General features: G+C 37.8%; 2 protein-coding genes across 2 annotated transcripts in view; both read right to left on the bottom strand.

Moving 5' to 3' along the window:
• LOC104102828 (olee1-like protein) overlaps positions 1-16376 on the bottom strand; it is an 81142-nt gene extending 64766 nt beyond the window's left edge. The window contains exon 1 of the mRNA XM_009610665.4: positions 16365-16376. The gene's annotated coding sequence lies outside the window, so the exon portion shown is untranslated. The remainder of the gene's footprint in view (positions 1-16364) is intronic.
• Positions 9079-9558, bottom strand: LOC104102829 (uncharacterized). Its single transcript, XM_009610667.2, has one exon. It carries the CDS (start codon positions 9556-9558, stop codon positions 9079-9081), a length of 480 nt encoding a protein of 159 aa, XP_009608962.2.
• Positions 16377-18560: the final 2184 nt, after the last annotated feature.

Genomic DNA, 18560 nt, shown 5'->3' with positions numbered 1-18560 from the left:
CAACCAAATAGCTTACGGGCTGCATCAATTCGAGTTTGAATCATTCATTCGACCAGGCCTACGGGATATTTTTCATTTAGAATTCGAGCAAGCACTCACTCGACCAAATAGCCTACAGGCTGCATCAATTCGAGTTCGAATCATTCACTCGACCAGGCCTATGGGCTATTTTTCATTTCGAGTTCGAGCAAACACTCACTCGACCAAATAGCCTACAGGCTGCATCAATTCGAGTTCGAATCATTCACTCGACTATGCCTACGGGCTATTTTTCATTACGAGTTCGAGCAAACACTCACTCGACCAAACAGCCTACGGGCTGCATCAATTCGAGTTCGAATCATTCACTCGACCAGTCCTACAAGCTATTTTTTCATTTCAAGTTCGAGCAAACACTCACTCGACCAAATAGCCTACGGGCTGCATTAATTCGAGTTCGAATCATTCATTCGATCAAGCCTACGGTCTATCTTTTATTTTTTATTTCGAGTTCGAGCAAACAATCATTCGATCAAATAGCCTACGGGCTACATCAATTCGAGTTCGAGCAAACACTCATTCGACCAAATAGCCTACGGGCTACATCAATTCAAGCCCAATCAAACACTCGCTCGACCGTCAAAAGCCTAAAGGGCTACATTGCCCCAAGTTTGAATAAATGCTCGCTCGGTTATAGAGACCATGAGGTTCAAGTTTGATTAAGTGGTTTAATACATAGATATATTCCTATACACAAAATTTATCTACATAGGTGGCTACAAAAAAAATAAAATAAACGGGAGCGATCTCTTCTTTATCAGATTCCCCCCGTTCTCGGATCCACTTTTGCTCCCATCGTCGTCGTCATCATCATCGGAAACCAGAGCTTCAGCATTAGCTTCGAGTTCTTTTGCCCTTTTTATCTCCTCTGTGACATCGAAGTCGCGAGCATGAATCTCCTCGAGAGTTTCTCTCCTGGATCGGTACTTAGCAAGTTCGGCTACCCAATGCGCCCGACCATTTGCGGATTCGGCTGCCTCTCTTGCCTGAACTTGGGCAGCTTCAGCATCAGCCCGATAGACAGCCATGAGCGCATCCGCATAAGTCTTTGCTGTTTCAGCATCAGATTCGGCCTTGGCGAGCACTGAGGCCAACCGAGCCTCGAGCTCCTTAATTTTTCTTGCTTAAACCAGGCCCTTTTCTTTCATTTTTTGAAGTTGGGTTTCAGACGATGATAACTGGGCTCGAGTAGTCTCTTTTTCTGCAGCAAAGCGGTCCATACCTTCCTTCCACCGCAAGGATTCCATCCTTATCACATCGACCTCCTCACACAGCTTCCCTATTATCTCGATTTTTTGCTGCAGCTATGAGACCGAAATGTTAGCTACCTTTCTGGTATCGAACCCATAGGCTTTCAAAAGCAACATTACCTGCTCAGACAAATCATTCTGGTCTCGATAAGCCTTGGCCAGCTCGGCTCGGAGATCTTTTATTTCCTCCTCTCTCTGCCCTAAGGAAAGTTTGAGAGAGTTCCTCTCATCGGTAGCGTGTTTCAGGTCGGCCGCATATCGTTGCAGCTCATTCTGGGAACGAGAACATTGTTCTCGATGGACCGCCGCAGCCTACGAAGGAACAATAAGCGAAGTTAACTAAAGATGAACATAAAGGCAATACCAACAAAAAGATTTTTAAAAGACTCACCTGGTTCAAAGCCTGCCGCAAACCATGAAAAAGATCTGATTCATCACTGGCACCGACAACATCCTCGATACCAGTAAACAGGTCACAAAACGGATCCTCTTCATCGTGAGGCCTACCTAGATCGAGGGCTCCCAGAGCTTGAGCATCCTGAATCACCCCTGTGGAAAAAGCGAGAAAGGTAGGCGAGTCCAAAATCACCGCTGCTGCCCCAAGTGACTCGCTTGGAGCATTCCCCTCGGCTTGGAGGGGTTCGAAGGGCTCTTCGATTGTAACCTCTGTCGGTTGATTTCGATGAGAGGCGTCTTCGACATCCGATAGTTCGGGGACTCTACCAGAACCTCTCTCCGGTATATTTTCAGTTAGATACGGATCCCTATAGGGCATCATCGATCCAGCCGGCATTGAAGCATCAGTGGCTCTCTTCGTCCGGACCGCCAGCGTGGACTCATTATCCTCTTCCTCTTCTTCCTCATCCCTTAGGCGCAAAACGGATTCTACGGTCAAAGGAATAACATTCTTATTCGGCTTACGAGCCGTCCTCTTCTTCGCTTTTGGATATTCGGGCAACGAAGCTCTCTTCCTTTTATTCTCCTTCAGCGGCTTTGGAACGAAGGTCGAGACATCCTCCTCATTAGACAGAGGTCTCAAGACCGCATCCTTACCCAAACCTGCATATGGGAAACCTTATAAAAAATATCGAGAAATGCCTCGTCAGAGTCCGAGAAATGAGCTTACCGTGATTTTTGGCCTCCCACCGACCCTTAGACAAATCACGCCATGAGCGTTCGACGTATGTGAAAGTCAAAACAAGATCCTGTACCCAATTCTTGAGGTCGGGAACCGCTCCGGGCATCCAGGGAACCGCTACATCACGAAAAGAGGAGTATCAATAAGAGAACAAATGAAAGAACAAAATAGAAACAATAGCAAAATCACACTTACGTTTCAAATTCCACTCCTCGGGGAAGGGCATCTTTTCAGTCGGGATCAGGTCCGAAGTCCTTACTCTAACGAACCTGCTCATCCAACCCTGGTCCCTGTCCTCGTCAATACTCGAGAACAAAGCCTTGGTAGCCCGACGTTGGAGTTTTATTAACCCTCCCCGAAAAAGTCAGGGACGATACAGCCGGATAAGATGATCGAGGGTGAACGACATCCCCTCGATTTTGCTCACAAAATATCGGATCATAATAACGATCTGCCATAAAGAAGGATGGACCTGGCCTAAGGTTACCTGATATTGTCGACAGAAGTCGATAACGACGGAATCGAGGGGCCCCAAAGTGAAAGGGTAAGTATATACGTTCAAAAACCCTTTCACGTGAGAAGTGATGTCTTCGTCAGGGGGAGGTATTATCACTTCTTTTGTTCCCCAATTGCAGTCCTTCTTTAACAAATCGAGGTGCTTCTCAGTAATCGAACACATGTACCTCGATACCGGCTCACACCAGCCAGGGACCGATGAACCTTTATCAACTTTAAAATCTGAAGTAAGGACGCACGCCTCGGGGACACACTCCTCTAGCCGTGGCTCCGCCGGTGTCTCATCGGCGGCACAATGTGAAGATGAAGCTTTCTCTTTCTGAGGAACGGTTTGTAATGTTTTTGCCATTTTTTGAATTTAAAAATAAGGAGTAGAAGAAAGTGATAGAGATTTGGTAGAATTGAGGGGTCTTTTCGGAAAGAAATCCACACTTTTTTGGTAGGCTGGAGAGTGTAAAGAAGAGATTGAGAAATTTTAGAAGATAGAAGATGCAAAAATGGTAAAAGATAAAGGTGGGAGTTATTTATAGGTTCAAAGTGACGGCGGTTCGTTATCAGCACTGTCTGACCACCGCCTGACATGTATTAAATGCCTTGAAAGACTAAACTGACATGACAGCTATCATGTGCGTCATGGTCGAACTTGATGGAATCGACAAGATATAATCCGATCGAGCCGTTGAAAATCATATCGTTTCTCGCCATATTTCTTTCTGAGAAATGAGGGGACTATCTATATACGGTCGAAATGGATTTTAGCCTTGGTATTTCCGGTACGGTTCGAAGAGTGGTGTATCGAAGTAAGATCCCGAAGGGGAGAACGAACTAACCTAGAGCCCGGGAAGGCCGGTCCGTGTTGAGATCGATATCATAATCAAACTCGAACAAGAATCGAACCATGGCGCGGGTTGATCTATCGTGCTGATAATCCAAAAATCAACCTACATCGACCTAGAATCCATCCGAGGGCTCGAACCAGGATCGGGCTCGAGCCAAGATCACGAGTTCGAGCCGAATTCAAGCTCGAACCAAAATCGAGGATTCTAAGCAAGATCGAGCTCACACTGAATGTTTATTTTATTATACTTGGAGCCAACTAGAGGGAATCTTGACAGAAATTATGGTAAAGCTGATTTATCATGGGTATCCCACTGAATGTTTATTTTATTATACTTGGAGCCAAACCCTTTTCACTATAAAAGGGCTTGTTTTATCTTTCTTGGAGGACAGCTTTCTGGAGACTTAGACTATCAAAAACTGTATTATTTCCTCTATAAGGAAGAGTGATCTTTCTAGTTTCTTAGATTGATTCTATTTTGTTAAATTCTAAATTCATTGTTCATAATTGATTCGCCTGGATTACGTTTTCTCTAACTCATATTTATCCTTTTATTTATCCCAACATTCTGTGTTAAGTTGTACCACATATCTTTGGAATTGCGTATAAATTCAACTATATTCATTTTTCGGGTAAACACAACTAATTAATCTCCTAATCGAAATGGGTAATGAACGGCGGTTGCTCACGAGAATATCGATATGTATAAGATGGCATAGAGTCCTATTTTGCATAGGGTAAGGAAGTCTACGTGTTCATCACTTCCAGGTGGCGACAAATAGTTCAAAAAGAAAGTAATTGTCGTTGGTAATATAAGACCACAAAATTCAGCTATCCAAGAATCCAAATGGTGCAAGAAAAGAACTTGGTGCATCAAGAAGGGGCACGTGGTATCTCTACACAGAACTGGCAGTTAAATTGATGTCATGTTAAATAGAAACAAAGATTCTAGTTATTAAAACAATTATTGCAGCGAAGAAATTCCATGTATTTTGGTCTACGTGGAAACTGATGGTCTTTCCCATAGTCATTATGAACCATCAACTGCAATACAATCATTTTTTCAATTCAAGGAAGAAGCATGTCCAAACATGAATCACATGGGTATCTTGTTTGATCAGACAAGATGAAAGACATCGACACCATCCTATGACAGAGAAGTGATAACTTTTATTCTCGGCGCTTTGGTGATCACGTCCTAGAGAGCACTCAAGAATACAAATACATGTAATCTCTAAGTACTTCAAGCCTAGTAGAATGGAGTGTGGCAAATTCATTCTCCTCACAAGTCTTTGAAGCATGGGTATTTGTAGGCATATAAATTTTATTAAAATTAAATTTATAAAATAATTTGGACTATATTTTAAATTTAAAATATATTAGTCCAAATAAATATTATGGGCTAATATAATTGAATTAATTATATAAATCTAATATATATATGGATTAAATAAATAAGTCTTAATCCATTGGGCTAGCCCATTTAATTGGGCTAAAGTGATGAGTCCACTTTATTAAGCCCAACTTGTCATCTTCCTAGAGGCCCAGTTTGGCGCCACGCGTCAAATGACATGGCGCGCCAAGTCAAACAAAAGAGCCAATGAGATCATGCCACGTGTCAAAATGATAAGGCATGCCAAGCCAAATTAAATGGCCAATGAAATCGCACCACGTGTGCAAGTGACATGTTCTGATCAATCAAATTGGGCTTTGTCACACTTCAATTTGATTGGTCGGAAAGAGTTTGTTCTTATCATAACTCTTCCCTCCCACAACTATAAATAGGGGTCTTCATGAAAAGAGATCAGAAGTTATAACAAGAAGCAAGAGGGAGCTCGTGAATCAAACGCTGCAGATTTCTCTAAAAGCTACAAGCATTCAAGTGTTCTAAGGAGTAAGGATTAAAAGATCAAGACGAAGATTCAAGAACAAGCTGCAAGCCCTTGGATTAAAAATACGTCAAGATCAAGATTAGGCCTCAAGCACTTGGATTAAAATAAATTAAAATTCAAGATCAAGCTCAAAGGCTCTTGAATTTATTTACTATTGGAAAGAAGAATCAGATGATTCATAGAGATTGTACACTCAAATATTTGAAATAAAATACTACGATTGTTGCAGTATTTTTCTGTCTCGATTATTTTTCTCGACCCAATTTATTGTCTACAGGTTTCATCAAAAATCTATATTTGTTATTTATCTTTTCTACACAATCGGTTCTCATTTAAATAGAGACCTTTTAAAAGCAAAACCTGGCTTCATCAAAAACCTATATTTATTGTTTGTATTTTTTGAAACATTTTAAATATTTTATGAAAATAATGGACTTGTTTATTTTTCTAAAGATATTTTATTATGAATTTTTTAGTTCTATTGTATTTATATTTTTATTTCATAAAACATATTTATGAATGCTTTTCTATCAATCATAACATTAGATTTCTTTCCATTATTTTGTTTTCACGTTTAAAATGGCAAGTGTTTTCCTTCACGCGAACAAATGTATGAAAAAACAACACAGAGATCATACTCCTCTCTCTTTTTTAATCTCCAAAATAAATAAAGGAAAGAAATCACTACTAGAAATTCGGCAAAAACCGACCAAGATCGACCGACCAACTTTGGTCGGTAAAAAAACCAACCAAAGTTGGTCGGTAAAAAAACCAACCAAAGTTGGTCGGTTTTTCAAAATATTTTTTTTAATTTTTTTTTTTACGAAACCGACCAACTTTGGTCGGTTTTCTTTGGCGCAAAAATGCGAGAAACTATTTTTGAGTCCCGCAAAATTTATGTTTCAAGAAACCGACCAACTTTGGTTGGTTTTTCAATTAATATAAATAAAAATTAATATTAAAAAAACCGACCAAAATTGGTCGGTTAATTCGGCGGGTCATTTAAAAAAACCGACCAACTTTGGTCGGTAATTTTACTTTTTAATAAAACCGACCAACTTTGGTCGGTTATTTTCGTGCGAAAATACAATTAAAGAGTATAAATCAAATAAAAGACAGTCTTAAAACAAAATGTACCAATGGTCTAGTGGTAGAATAGTATCCTTCCACAGTACAGACCCCGGTTCGATATTCAGATGGTGAATCTTTTTATTACATAATTAAAATACCGACCAACTTTGGTCGGAAAAAACCGACCAACTTTGGTCAGTTTTTTTTGCCATATTATTTTTTTTTGAATTTAATTGACCGACCAAAGTTGGTCGGTAATTTCCGACCAACTTTGGTCGGTATTCCTTTACGACCACAAAAATACCGTCCACACGTAAATGATCGCGTTTTGGTCGATTTTTGGCCATTACCAACCAACGTTGGTCGGTTTTTTTGGTCGGTTTTCACCGGATTTCTAGTAGTGAACGAAACCCAAAACTGATTTTTATGATAGTAATATATGGATGTTAAGCTAAACCAACATATGAAAAGGAAAAAATGAACATCGCATGCTTCAGCATATACTAAGTAATGAAAGTGTTTTTAAATTTATTACACATGAAAAGTAGTCAATAATAAAAAATAATAAGTCAACCTGAATTTACTCCTGAATTTTTTGTATAAAATAATAATTGTGCTCCTGAATGTTTTGTCAACCACAAACAACACAAAAACAATCCTATAAATTAATAAGTCACAACATATATCGAAGGTGAAATAAGAAAGCCACGACAAGAAGAAATAAAAAAACAAAAGAAATAAGTTCATCCATACTTACCGGTGGAAGAAAAACATTCAGTGCAGGCACTTCTAAAATAATGAGGCAACATTGCAGCTAGTCATAGATTTGGAGCTTCTTCAACAATATGTATGAATCTTAAAGCATATGATATTTATGTGTTATTTTTGCCGGTATATTAGTGTTATCAAAATAGTGAATGATTTTATGGATATTTTGTAGAAATCTATCAAAAGAATGAGTAGTGACAATTTGTATTTTAGCTTTGGATAGTGACGATTTGTTTCTTTAGCTATTTGTTTCTATTTGGCTTTGTAAATGGAATGGTCGTGACTATTAATGAAGGGGTATGAAGCATTGTTTTGTGGGTTTTTTTATAGCGTAAGTTTTTTAAATTTTTGTTTTTGATATTTAGAATGGTATTTTAGTGATTTAACTTTTTGGTTTTGAGCTTTCCACTTTTAATCTAGTACTATTTTCTCGGCACGTGTATTGCATGTGTGTATCGAGTTCATTAATACACGTTATTACAAACTAACATTAAAATTATTAAAATAAAGTTTTAAGCAAGTATAAGTATACATGAAAGAATATAGTATAATTTTTTGTGAATGATCATTGAGGATCGTAGTCAATTAAATTGTTCGTCCGAACCTACAAAGATGAACAATCAAAGTATAATTACATACATGTGATTTGAATACCTATTTATGAATTTGAGGTTAATAACTTATAATTAAGTGTATCTCACCTAATACTTCCTTGTAGACGATATTCCTTGTGTATGTTTCTTCCATCAATTTTGGTTGTTCTGTTATAACCAGCACTCTTATTGTCGATATTGATATCTCTCTTGAAAGTGCAACGTAAAGTTGTCCATGTGAGAAAACATGTTATGGTAGATACAATCCAACATTAGGTATTGTTTGTCCTTGTGCTTTATTTATTGTCATTGCACAACATAAGCGTACTAGGAATTGCTTCCGCACGAATTTGAAAGGATATCCTTCATTTTCAAGTGGACTAAGTTGGATTCTTGGAATAAAAATATGTTTCTTAGCTGATTGACCCGTTGTAATTTCGGCATGTATGACATTGTTGTCATATCCTCTCCAGATCATCCTTGTACCATTGCATAAGCCATTTGAAGGGTCCAAATTTCTAAGTAGCATGATGTGCACATTTTCTTTCAAAACTAACCTATTTAGGGGAATATAGATATGTTTAATTTTATTGGTATTTGTAAATTAAAAAGTATACACACACACACACACACACACACACACACACACACACATATATATATATATATATATATATATATATATATATATGAGAGAGAGAGAGAGAGAGAGAGAGAGAGAGAGAGAGAGAGAGAGAGAGTTTAAGAGAAACTTTAGTGACATAATAGGTTTGGCGATGTACCTATGTGGAGGAAGACCATTTAGTGTTAAAGTGTTGAGGTATTCTTCTTGAGAGTAGTTGTTGGTATTATTTTCTGTAGAGTCAAAACTAATAAATATCTTGCTTTCAGCTGGAAACTTGGCTATCAACATTTCATTTAGTTTATCTACAAATTCATTTCTACTTGCTAAGATAGCTCTTTCTGCTATGAACTATGCAGAACTAGCATTTTGATGTAGTGATGGAAATATTTCTCTTATCAAGCATTCCTCTGCTTTATCATCACTATTGTGTTTAATAACTATTTGTTCTGGAAGACATATTAAGTTTTTCTTTACTGTTTGCTCATCCCAGCTACCAACACGAAGTAAGAAATTACTGAAATTTGGATCTGCTCTTGCTCTCATATTAGTTGTGAAATATATCTTTTTCATTAAAGGCCACAAATATGATTTCACTAAACTTGCGTTAACCGTCTCTGCTCTTGTAGATTTTGGAACAACTGGCAATACTTGTCGGAAATCGCCTCCAAAGACCATTACTTTTTCACCAAAAGGTACATTGACATCCATTATATCGCGAAAGCTCCTGTCAACTGTTTCAATTATTTGACACTTTTCCATGGGTGCTTCATCCCATATTATTAATTTTGCTTGTCTTATTAACTTAACAACACCACTCTGTTTTGACATTTTTGTCTTAGTTGTATCATTTGTTTGAAGAGGTATGTCAAATCTAGAGTGACTTGTACGACCTCCTGATAATATTGTTGCTGCTACACCACTGGTTGTAGTTGCCAAAGCTATCATACCTTTTGATCTAACATTTGCTAGTAATGCACGATATAAGCATATTTTTCTAGTTCCCCCATGTGATGACCCAAAAGGTCATCTTTAAATTTAATAATTATTTTTATATTCTGAGACCTCAAACAGCACTACTCATCATTCTTCGACTTGCGTGCGCAGTCCGTATAATTGTCTGAAAAGTTTTTATATGAAAAATTGATTAAAATGAGAAATAGAACCTTAAAACTCAACTGAGTTGACTTTGGTTAATTTTTTGAGCAAACGGACTCGAATTAGTATTTTGATAGTTCCATTAGGTCCGTATCGTGATTTGGGATTTGGGCGTATACCTGAAATTTAATTCGGAGGTCCCTAGCTCGAGTTATCACATGTTGTCAAAATTTTTAAGTTTAAAGGTTTAATGACTTAAGAGCTTTGACTAATGTTTGACTTTGTTGATACCGGATTCGTATTTTGGTTCCATAATATGGTATAGCTCCATTACTATATTTATGACTTGTCTGCCAAATTTGGTGGGAAACGGAGCTGGTTTGTCGTGATTCCGGCGTCCGGTTGTTAAAATAGAAATTCTAAAGTTTCTTAAAAATTTCATTTGATTTGGTGTCAGATTCGTAGTTTTAGGCATTATTTTGGTGTTTTGATCGTGCGAGCAAGTTCGTATGATATTTTTGGACTTATGTGCATGTACGGTTTAGAGCCCCGAGGGCTCGGGTGAGTTTCAGATAGCCTAAGGACCTTTTGAACTTTGGAAAAATCTAGTTTTTGAGCTTCAGCTGTCATCTGGTGCATAGTGCTTCAGGATCGCAAATAGGAAATTGTGAGCCGTATTTTTACCCTTCGCGCTCGCGAAGATAGGCACGCGATCGCGGAAGGTTAGCTCCCAGTGCACCGCGAACGCGTAGAGTTGATCGCGTCCGTGTAGAAGAAATGAAGGAAGAAGCTGGGCACGCCATTTGTGCTACGCGATTGCACAAGTCAGTGCGCGATCACGTAAGGCTGAGAAAATGTTCTCCGCGATCGCATGACCATTTACGCAATCACGTAGAGTTAAAAATCTGGGCATCCAAAATATGATTCGTGATCGTGAAGAGTAAAATGGAACTAGGCAAACACGTGCTACGCGATCGCGAAGGAATTTCCGCGATCGCATAAGGTAAAAACCTGGACAAACAGAACTTAAGTTCTGTAAATGGGATTTCGACCCATTTTCTACCATTTTCGATTTTGAGCTCGGGCAAGACGATTTTCGGGCGATTTTTACGGGAAAATATTGGGGTAAGTATTCCTCATCCTATATTAATTATATTTTATGATTTCATACTCATTTACATCATGAATCCGTGGATTTATGGAATAAAAATCAGTTTTTTATAAAATCTTCCAAAAATATAAAATTAAGATTTGAAGGTCAATCTGGTGTCGGAATTCGATAATTTTTGTATGATTGAACTCGTATCGGAATGAGTGTTCAGATTTTGTGAGTTTTTTTGGGATTCAATACGTGAATCCCACGGTTGATTTTTGAGATGAATTTCAGATTTTAATCCGAAACAAAAATTAGTAAATTCATATGGAATTAATTTCTACGATTTGTATTGAATATATTGAATTGTTTATGACTAGATTTGAGGATTTCAAACCCTAATTCATGAGGAAAGGGTGTATTAGAAACTTGAATTTGGTTGCGATGCGAGGTAAGTGTCGTGGTTAACCTTGACTTGAGAGAATAGAACCCTTGAACTATTTGCTATGTGAATTTTATGTGTAATGATGTATAGGTAAGTGGCAAGGTGACAAGTGCCTATACTTTGTCAATTTAATTGTTTGCTTAATTATTTAAACATCTTAAATTATTTTAAGACATGAACTAATTATTATAATAATTATTTCTCTCCTATTCCTTGTCAAATATTAATTCTTGAATTCCTGCAATAATTGTTACATGCTTATTTGATTTATATGTCTTAATTGCTACTTGACATTTAGCATATTAATAATTAAACTGCCTATTTTCTCCCTGATTTTCATAATTAATTGCTACTTGTCATTGTTTGTTTCATAAATAAATTATAATTATTGTATGCCTTGATGTTTAATAGTTTCTCATTGAACGTGGTATTTATTGTAGTATGTTTATTACATTTAAGAGTTGTTAAAATATATGGGGGGATCGGTTTGCACGCCGCAACGGAAATAAAAATAAATATATTGGGGGATCGGGTTGCACACTGCAACAGAATTATTTAAAGTTTATATTATATTGGGGGATCGGGTTGCACGCCGCAATAGATTTATTTAAAGTTTATATTGTTGGAGCGGGTTGCACGCCGCAACAGAAATTTATTGAGGAATTATATTGTTGGAGCGGGTTGTACGCCGCAACGGAAATTTATTGAGGAATTATATTATTGGGGCGGGTTGCACGCCGTAACGAAATTTGATTGAAATAATAATTAGTTATAACTGCGGAGTTTACTTCAACTGTTAAAATGAGTTACCTGATTTATTTTTATTATTATTGTTATTATTATTATTATTATTATTATTATTATTATTATTATTATTATTGCATACAGGTTAATGTAAGTGACTTGCCTTAGCCTCGTCACTACTTCATCAAGGTTAGGCTCTGCACTTACCAGTACATGGGATCGGTTGTACTGATACTACACTCTGCACTTCTTGTGCAGATTTCGGAGTTGGTCCTGGCGGCGTACTGTAGATTTGCCCAGATGCAACTACCAGTGGAGACTTGAGGTATAACTGCACATCGTTCGCAGTTCTGAAGTCCCCTTCTATCTTATCTCAGATGTGTATTATATTTTAAACAGCTCGAACTTTATTCAGACCTTTATTTATATTATTCTAGAAGTTCGTGCACTTCTGACTCCAATTCTGGGATGGTATTTAGATATCGCGTCTATTATGGATTATACACTTTATTTCAGATTCCATTTTCGCATTTGTTTTCTTTGTTATTAATTAATTTAAAATTGTATTAAAATGGCTGATTATATTCTAACGTTGGCTTGCCTAGCAAGTGAAATGTTAGGCGCCATCATGGTCCAGAAGTTGGGAATTTCGGGTCGTGATAGTTGGTATCAGAGCACTAGGTTACATAGGTCTCACGAGTCATGAGCAAACTTAATAGAGTCTGAAGGATCGGTACGAAGACGTCTGTACTTATCTTTCAGAGGCTATGAAGTTTAGGAACAATATCACTTATTTCTTATCATGTCGAGCGATTTTATTCTATCATCGATGATTGAACCATTCTATTCTTATTCTCTCGCAGATGGCAAGGACACGTAATACATCTACCGACGGACAGGGACCAGAGCCCCCGGTGGCAACTATGGCCAGGGTTAGAGGTCGAGGCCGAGGTGGTGCTAGAGGCCGAGGCTGAGGTAGAGCTTAGTCTAGAGCTCGAGCAGCAACACCTGTTGTAGAACCTCAGGTGGATCTTCAGGAAGAGGTTCCAGTTTAGAATGAACTAGTTGGATCAGTTCAGGTCCCGGAAGAACTCATAGCTACTCCAGTGCTTCAGGACACTCTAGTCCGTTTGGTGAGTCTTATGGAGGGCGTGGCCCAGAATGGTACATTTCCTGTGGCACCAACCGTCTCACAGGCTGGGGAAGGAGCACAAACTCCCACTACTCCCGCTCCGGAGCAGATGACTCCCCAGAATCAGGCTCCAGCAGTCCCACCAGTTGGGGTAGTTCAGCCAGTTGTTGCGGCACAGGCCGGTGATAGGCCTACCATGTCATCTGAGGCCTTATTGAGACTGGATAAGTTTACTAAGCTCTTTCCAGTTCACTTCAGTGGTACACCTTCTGAGGACCCACAGGATTATCTTGACCGCTACCATGAGGTGCTGCAGAACATAGGTATAGTTGAGACCAATGGGGTCGATTTTGCTGTATTTAGATGATGGGTTCCACCAAGATATGGTGGAGAGATTATACATTGACCAGACCAGTTGGATCGCCTGCATTGACCTGGGAGTAATTTTCACGGCTATTTCTAGAGAAATTCCTCCCTATCATATTGAGAGAGGATTACCGCAGGCAATTTGAGAGTCTACAGCATGGAAGTACGATTATTACTCAGTATGAGTCTCGTTTTGTGGATTTAGCCTGTCATGCTCTCATTTTACTACCTAATAAGGGAGAGAGAGAGTGAGGAGGCTTATTGAGGGACCCACTCACCCTATCAGGATTCAGATGGCCAAGGAGACCGGAAGTGAGATTTCCTTTCAGGCGGCTGCTAATGTCACGAGGAGGATCAAGATGGTTCTTGCACAGGAGAGAGGACAGGTCTCGGATAAGAGGCCTTGTCAGTGCACATTCAGCTCCTATCAGTGCACCACTACTCCAGAGTCACTATAGCGGTTATCCGGCCCATTCGGGTCAGCTTCAGCTTCAGCAGCCACGACATCAGGATGGGTGTTATAAGTATGGGAACATTGGTCACATAAGGAGGTATTGCCCTAGGTTGTCGAGTAACAAATCTCGGCAGGATTCTCATGCCATCATACCGGCACCAGTTGCTTCACCGCCTGCTCAGCCAGCTAGAGGTAGGGGTCAGGCAACTAGAGGTGGATGTCAGACCGTTAGAGGTGGAGTTCAGCTAGTTAGAGGCTATCCCAGAGACATAGTTCAGAGTGGTAGGGCCCAGCCCCGATTTTATGCTTTTCCAGTTAGGCCTGAGGCCGAGTCATCCGATAACGTGATCACATGTATTATTCCAGTTTTCCATAGAGATGCTTCAGTTCTATTTAATCCATGATCTACTTATTTCTATATGTCCTCCTATTTTGCTTCAGATTTGGTTGTGCCTCGTGATTCTCTGAGTGCTTCTGTGTGTATCTACACCTGTGGGAGACTCTGTTGTAGTAGACCATGTCTATCGTTCATGTGTGATTACTATTGGTAGGCTTGAGACTAGTGTGGATCTTCTACTTCTTGATATGATAGATTTTGATGTTATCTTGGGTAAGGATTGGTTGTCACCTTATCATGCTATATTGGATTATCACGCCAAGACGGTGACCCTAGCCATACCGGGGTTACCTCAGTTAGAGTGTAAAGGAACTCTTGGTCATTCTACCAGCAGGGTTATTTATTATATGAAGGCTCGACGTATGGTCGAGAGAGGGTGTCTAGCCTATTTGGCTTATATTCGTGATCCCAGTGTGAATGTTCCTTCTATGGACTCAGTACCAGTTGTTTGTGAATTTCTAGAAGTATTTCCTGCAGATTTGCCGGGGATGCCACCCGACAGAAATATTAACTTCTGTATTGATTTAGCTCCGGGAACTCAGCCCATTTCTATCCCACCATACCGTATGGCCCCGCCGGAGTTGAAATAATTTAAAGAGAAGTTACAAGACTTGCTTGATCAGGGATTCATTAGACCCGGTGTCTCATCCTGGGGTGCACCAGCATTATTTGTAAAGAAGAAAGATGGTTCAATGCGAATGTGTATAGATTATCGACAATTGAACAAGGCTACTATCAAGAACAAGTATCCACTGCCAAGAATTGATGACTTATTCGATCAGTTTCAGGGTGCCAAGGTGTTTTCAAAGATCAACTTGAGGTCTGGTTACCATCAGTTGAAGATTAAGGCATCTGATGTTCCTAAGACAGCTTTTCAGACTCGATATAGGCATTACAAATTCCTAGTGATGTCATTTGGGTTGACAAATGCCCCAGCAGCATTTATGTATTTGATGAATCGGGTGTTCAATCCATATTTGGATTCTTTTGTGATTGTATTCATTGATGATATCTTGATTTACTCCAGCAGTCGAGAGGAGCATGAGTAGCATCTTCGGATTGTGCTTCAAACTTTGAAGAATAATCAGTTATATGCTAAATTTTCAAAATGCGAGTTTTAGTTAAACTCAGTTGCCTTTTTGGGGTATGTTGTATCGGCATAAGGCATAAAGGTGGATCCTAAGAAGATTGAGGTTGTTCAGAATTGGCCTAGACCTAGTTCAGTTATAGAGATCCGGATTTTCCTAGGTTTGGCAGGCTATTATCATTGGTTCGTGGAAGAGTTTTCATCTATAGCAAGCCCATTGACCAGACTGACCCAGAAAGGTGTTCCATTCAGATGGTCACACGAGTGTGAGTTGAGCTTTCATAAGCTCAAGACTGCTCTGACTACGGCGCCAATATTGGTATTGTCGCACCTTTTTTTTCCTGGGGGATAGGGAGTTTTTCCAATTAAAGTGACATTAATCAAAATTGGATTATTTAATTTAGTTTAGAGTCGCAACTTGGAATAATTGAGTCACCGGTTTATTTTAAATCCCAAATCGAGAAAATTTAACTATGTTTTAAAGTCCGCAAAAACCAGAAGACCGGTAAGGAATTCTGTTAACCCGGGAGAAGATGTGAGGCACTCCCGGATTCCGTAGTTTTAGCACGGTCGCTCAACTATTAATAATTGGCCTAATTATCTGATTTATTACATGTTTTAGAACCCTTTATGTGTTAATGCTTCTATACCGCTTTTAATTATTTTAAACAATTATGGAATTTATTTAAACAAGTTACGATATCGCGCACTCGCTTGTTTTTGTACATATTGCAAATCGCGCCACGTGAAACGCACCCGCGATCCGCAACATGTTAATTTTTATTATTTGAAGTTGGGATCAAGTCGCGTGAAACGCGCACTTGAAATTAGAATTATGTATCATGATTATGCCACTGGAACCGTACCCATAATCACGAAGATTTATTATTAATCGCGCCTAAAGCAAGCTACGAGGTTCGGATATTATTTATTCTCCTAAGATGTGAGATTAGTGAGGCCATGAATTATGAAATCAATTGTGAAAAAAGACCAACTTTTTCTCTTAATTATTCTGGCCCAAATAACTTAAAATTGATCATAGCACAATTGACTTTTTAAAGCCAATTAATGAGTATGTCTAATTACTAGTTCATCAAGCTACTCCACTATTCATTAGTCAATTCAAGTAGTACATATTTTATTAAGCAAAGCCCAACCACCGGGCCCAATCATTTTTTTTAAAAGTCTAAACCTTAATTTTTAATTTCAACTAGCAGACATGGATTTTATCCCCAAAGTTCAAACATTCACTACGTTCCCAAAAAATTATGTTTTCATCAATCTTCATGTTAATCAAACAAGAACGTAACAAAATTTAACAAAGCTAATGAGACCTAACAATTAATACAGAAAAAAACATTTCAATCTTCATGAAGCTAAATAAGATCAAATTAGATATTCAAGCATAATATCTTAACAAAACAATGATGGGAGAAATGGACCTTTACAAGACTGTTTTGAAGCTCGAATAATGGACAAGAATGCAAATAGAGCCTCGACCAAAATCGACAAACGGAGCTCGAACTCAACGACTCAACTTTGGAGCTATTGTTTTTTGTACAAAAGGGGACTATTTTGCTGGGTTTTCAGCTCATTTTTGTCGTGCTTTTTAGCTTGGTTTCCAATTGGTTTCGGGGTTAGAGTTTGGTGATGGATTGCTGGATTTTTTCGAAAGAAAGTTGAAGAAAGCATTATACGAATAAAAATTTCCTTAGCGTAGAATAAGCAAAAATATTTCTCTCAATTCCCTCCTCCCTATTTTTTCTCCTTATCTCCCTTTTTTCTCCTCACATTTCTCTTCTGTTAATAGAAAAATTTTCGGAATTTTTAGTTTTATTTTATTTTATTATTATTTTTTAATTAAAAAGAATTCCCACTTCCCATTTTGCTTCTTTTTTAAAAAAACAAAATTTTCCACTTTTCTTTACTTTTATTTTTTAATTTTTCATTTTTTTTACTTTTATTATATTTAAATTCCCACTTTTTTTACTTTTCTTTTTTTATTTCCCACTTATTTTACTTTTCTTTTTTTAAATTTCCACTTACTTTTACTTTTTAAAAAAATAATAATTTCAGCTACATTTACTTTTATTTTTTAATTCCAACTTTCATTTACTTTTCATTTTTTTTAAAATTTCTACATTCTTAAACTTTTATGTTTTTAATTTTCCACTTTTTTTTTACCTTTTTATTAAATAATTTTCACCTACTTTTACTTTTTAATTCTATATTTTTACTTTTCCTTTTTTTTTTTAATTCCCATTCGAATTTTTTTTTTTAAATATTAAATTTTTTTCCGATTTTTTTTAATTTATTTCATTTTAAAATAAAATAATAAAATTAAAAATAATACTAATAATAATAATTGATCTTTTAAATTATTATTAATTTTTACCCTATATATATATATATATATATATATATATATATAAGTGTAACAAAGCTAAAATATATATATTAAATTTCTGAAAATATTTACATAGTAGAAGGTGATAAAAATTTAAATATAGTCAAAAATTAGGTGCTCAAAGGTATTACCCACATGTTCAGGATCTTATACGGTATATTGCGATGCATCTCACATTGGGATTGGTGCAGTATTAATGCAAGATGGCAGGGTGATTGCATACGCGTCACGACAATTGAAAGTTCACGAGAAGAATTATCTTGTTCATGACTTAGAATTGGCAGCCATTGTTCATGCGCTGAAGATTTGGAGGCATTACCTCTACGGTGTCTCGTGTGAGGTATTTACTGATTATCGTAGCCTTCAATATCTGTTCAATTAAAAAGATCTTAATTTGAGACAGAGAAGATGATTGGAGTTGTTGAAAGACTATGATATTACCATTTTGTATCACCCCGGAAAGGCTAATGTGGTGGCCGATGCTTTGAGGAGAAAGGCTGTGAGTATGGGCAGCCTTGCTTATATTCCAGTTGGTGAGAGACTGTTCGCTGTAAATGTCTAGACTTTGGCTAATCAGTTCGTGAGGTTAGATGTTTCATAACCTAGTCGG

This window comes from Nicotiana tomentosiformis, chromosome 2 (genome assembly GCF_000390325.3).
Source record: "Nicotiana tomentosiformis chromosome 2, ASM39032v3, whole genome shotgun sequence".
In the NCBI taxonomy this organism is placed as follows: Eukaryota; Viridiplantae; Streptophyta; class Magnoliopsida; order Solanales; family Solanaceae; genus Nicotiana; species Nicotiana tomentosiformis.
This window is presented reverse-complemented; position numbering and strand designations above follow the sequence as displayed.

What these genes read in the sequence shown, in the direction of transcription:
- LOC104102829 (XM_009610667.2), bottom strand. Translation starts at nt 9,558, where the DNA reads ATGTCAAAACAGAGTGGTGTTGTTAAGTTAATAAGACAAGCAAAATTA.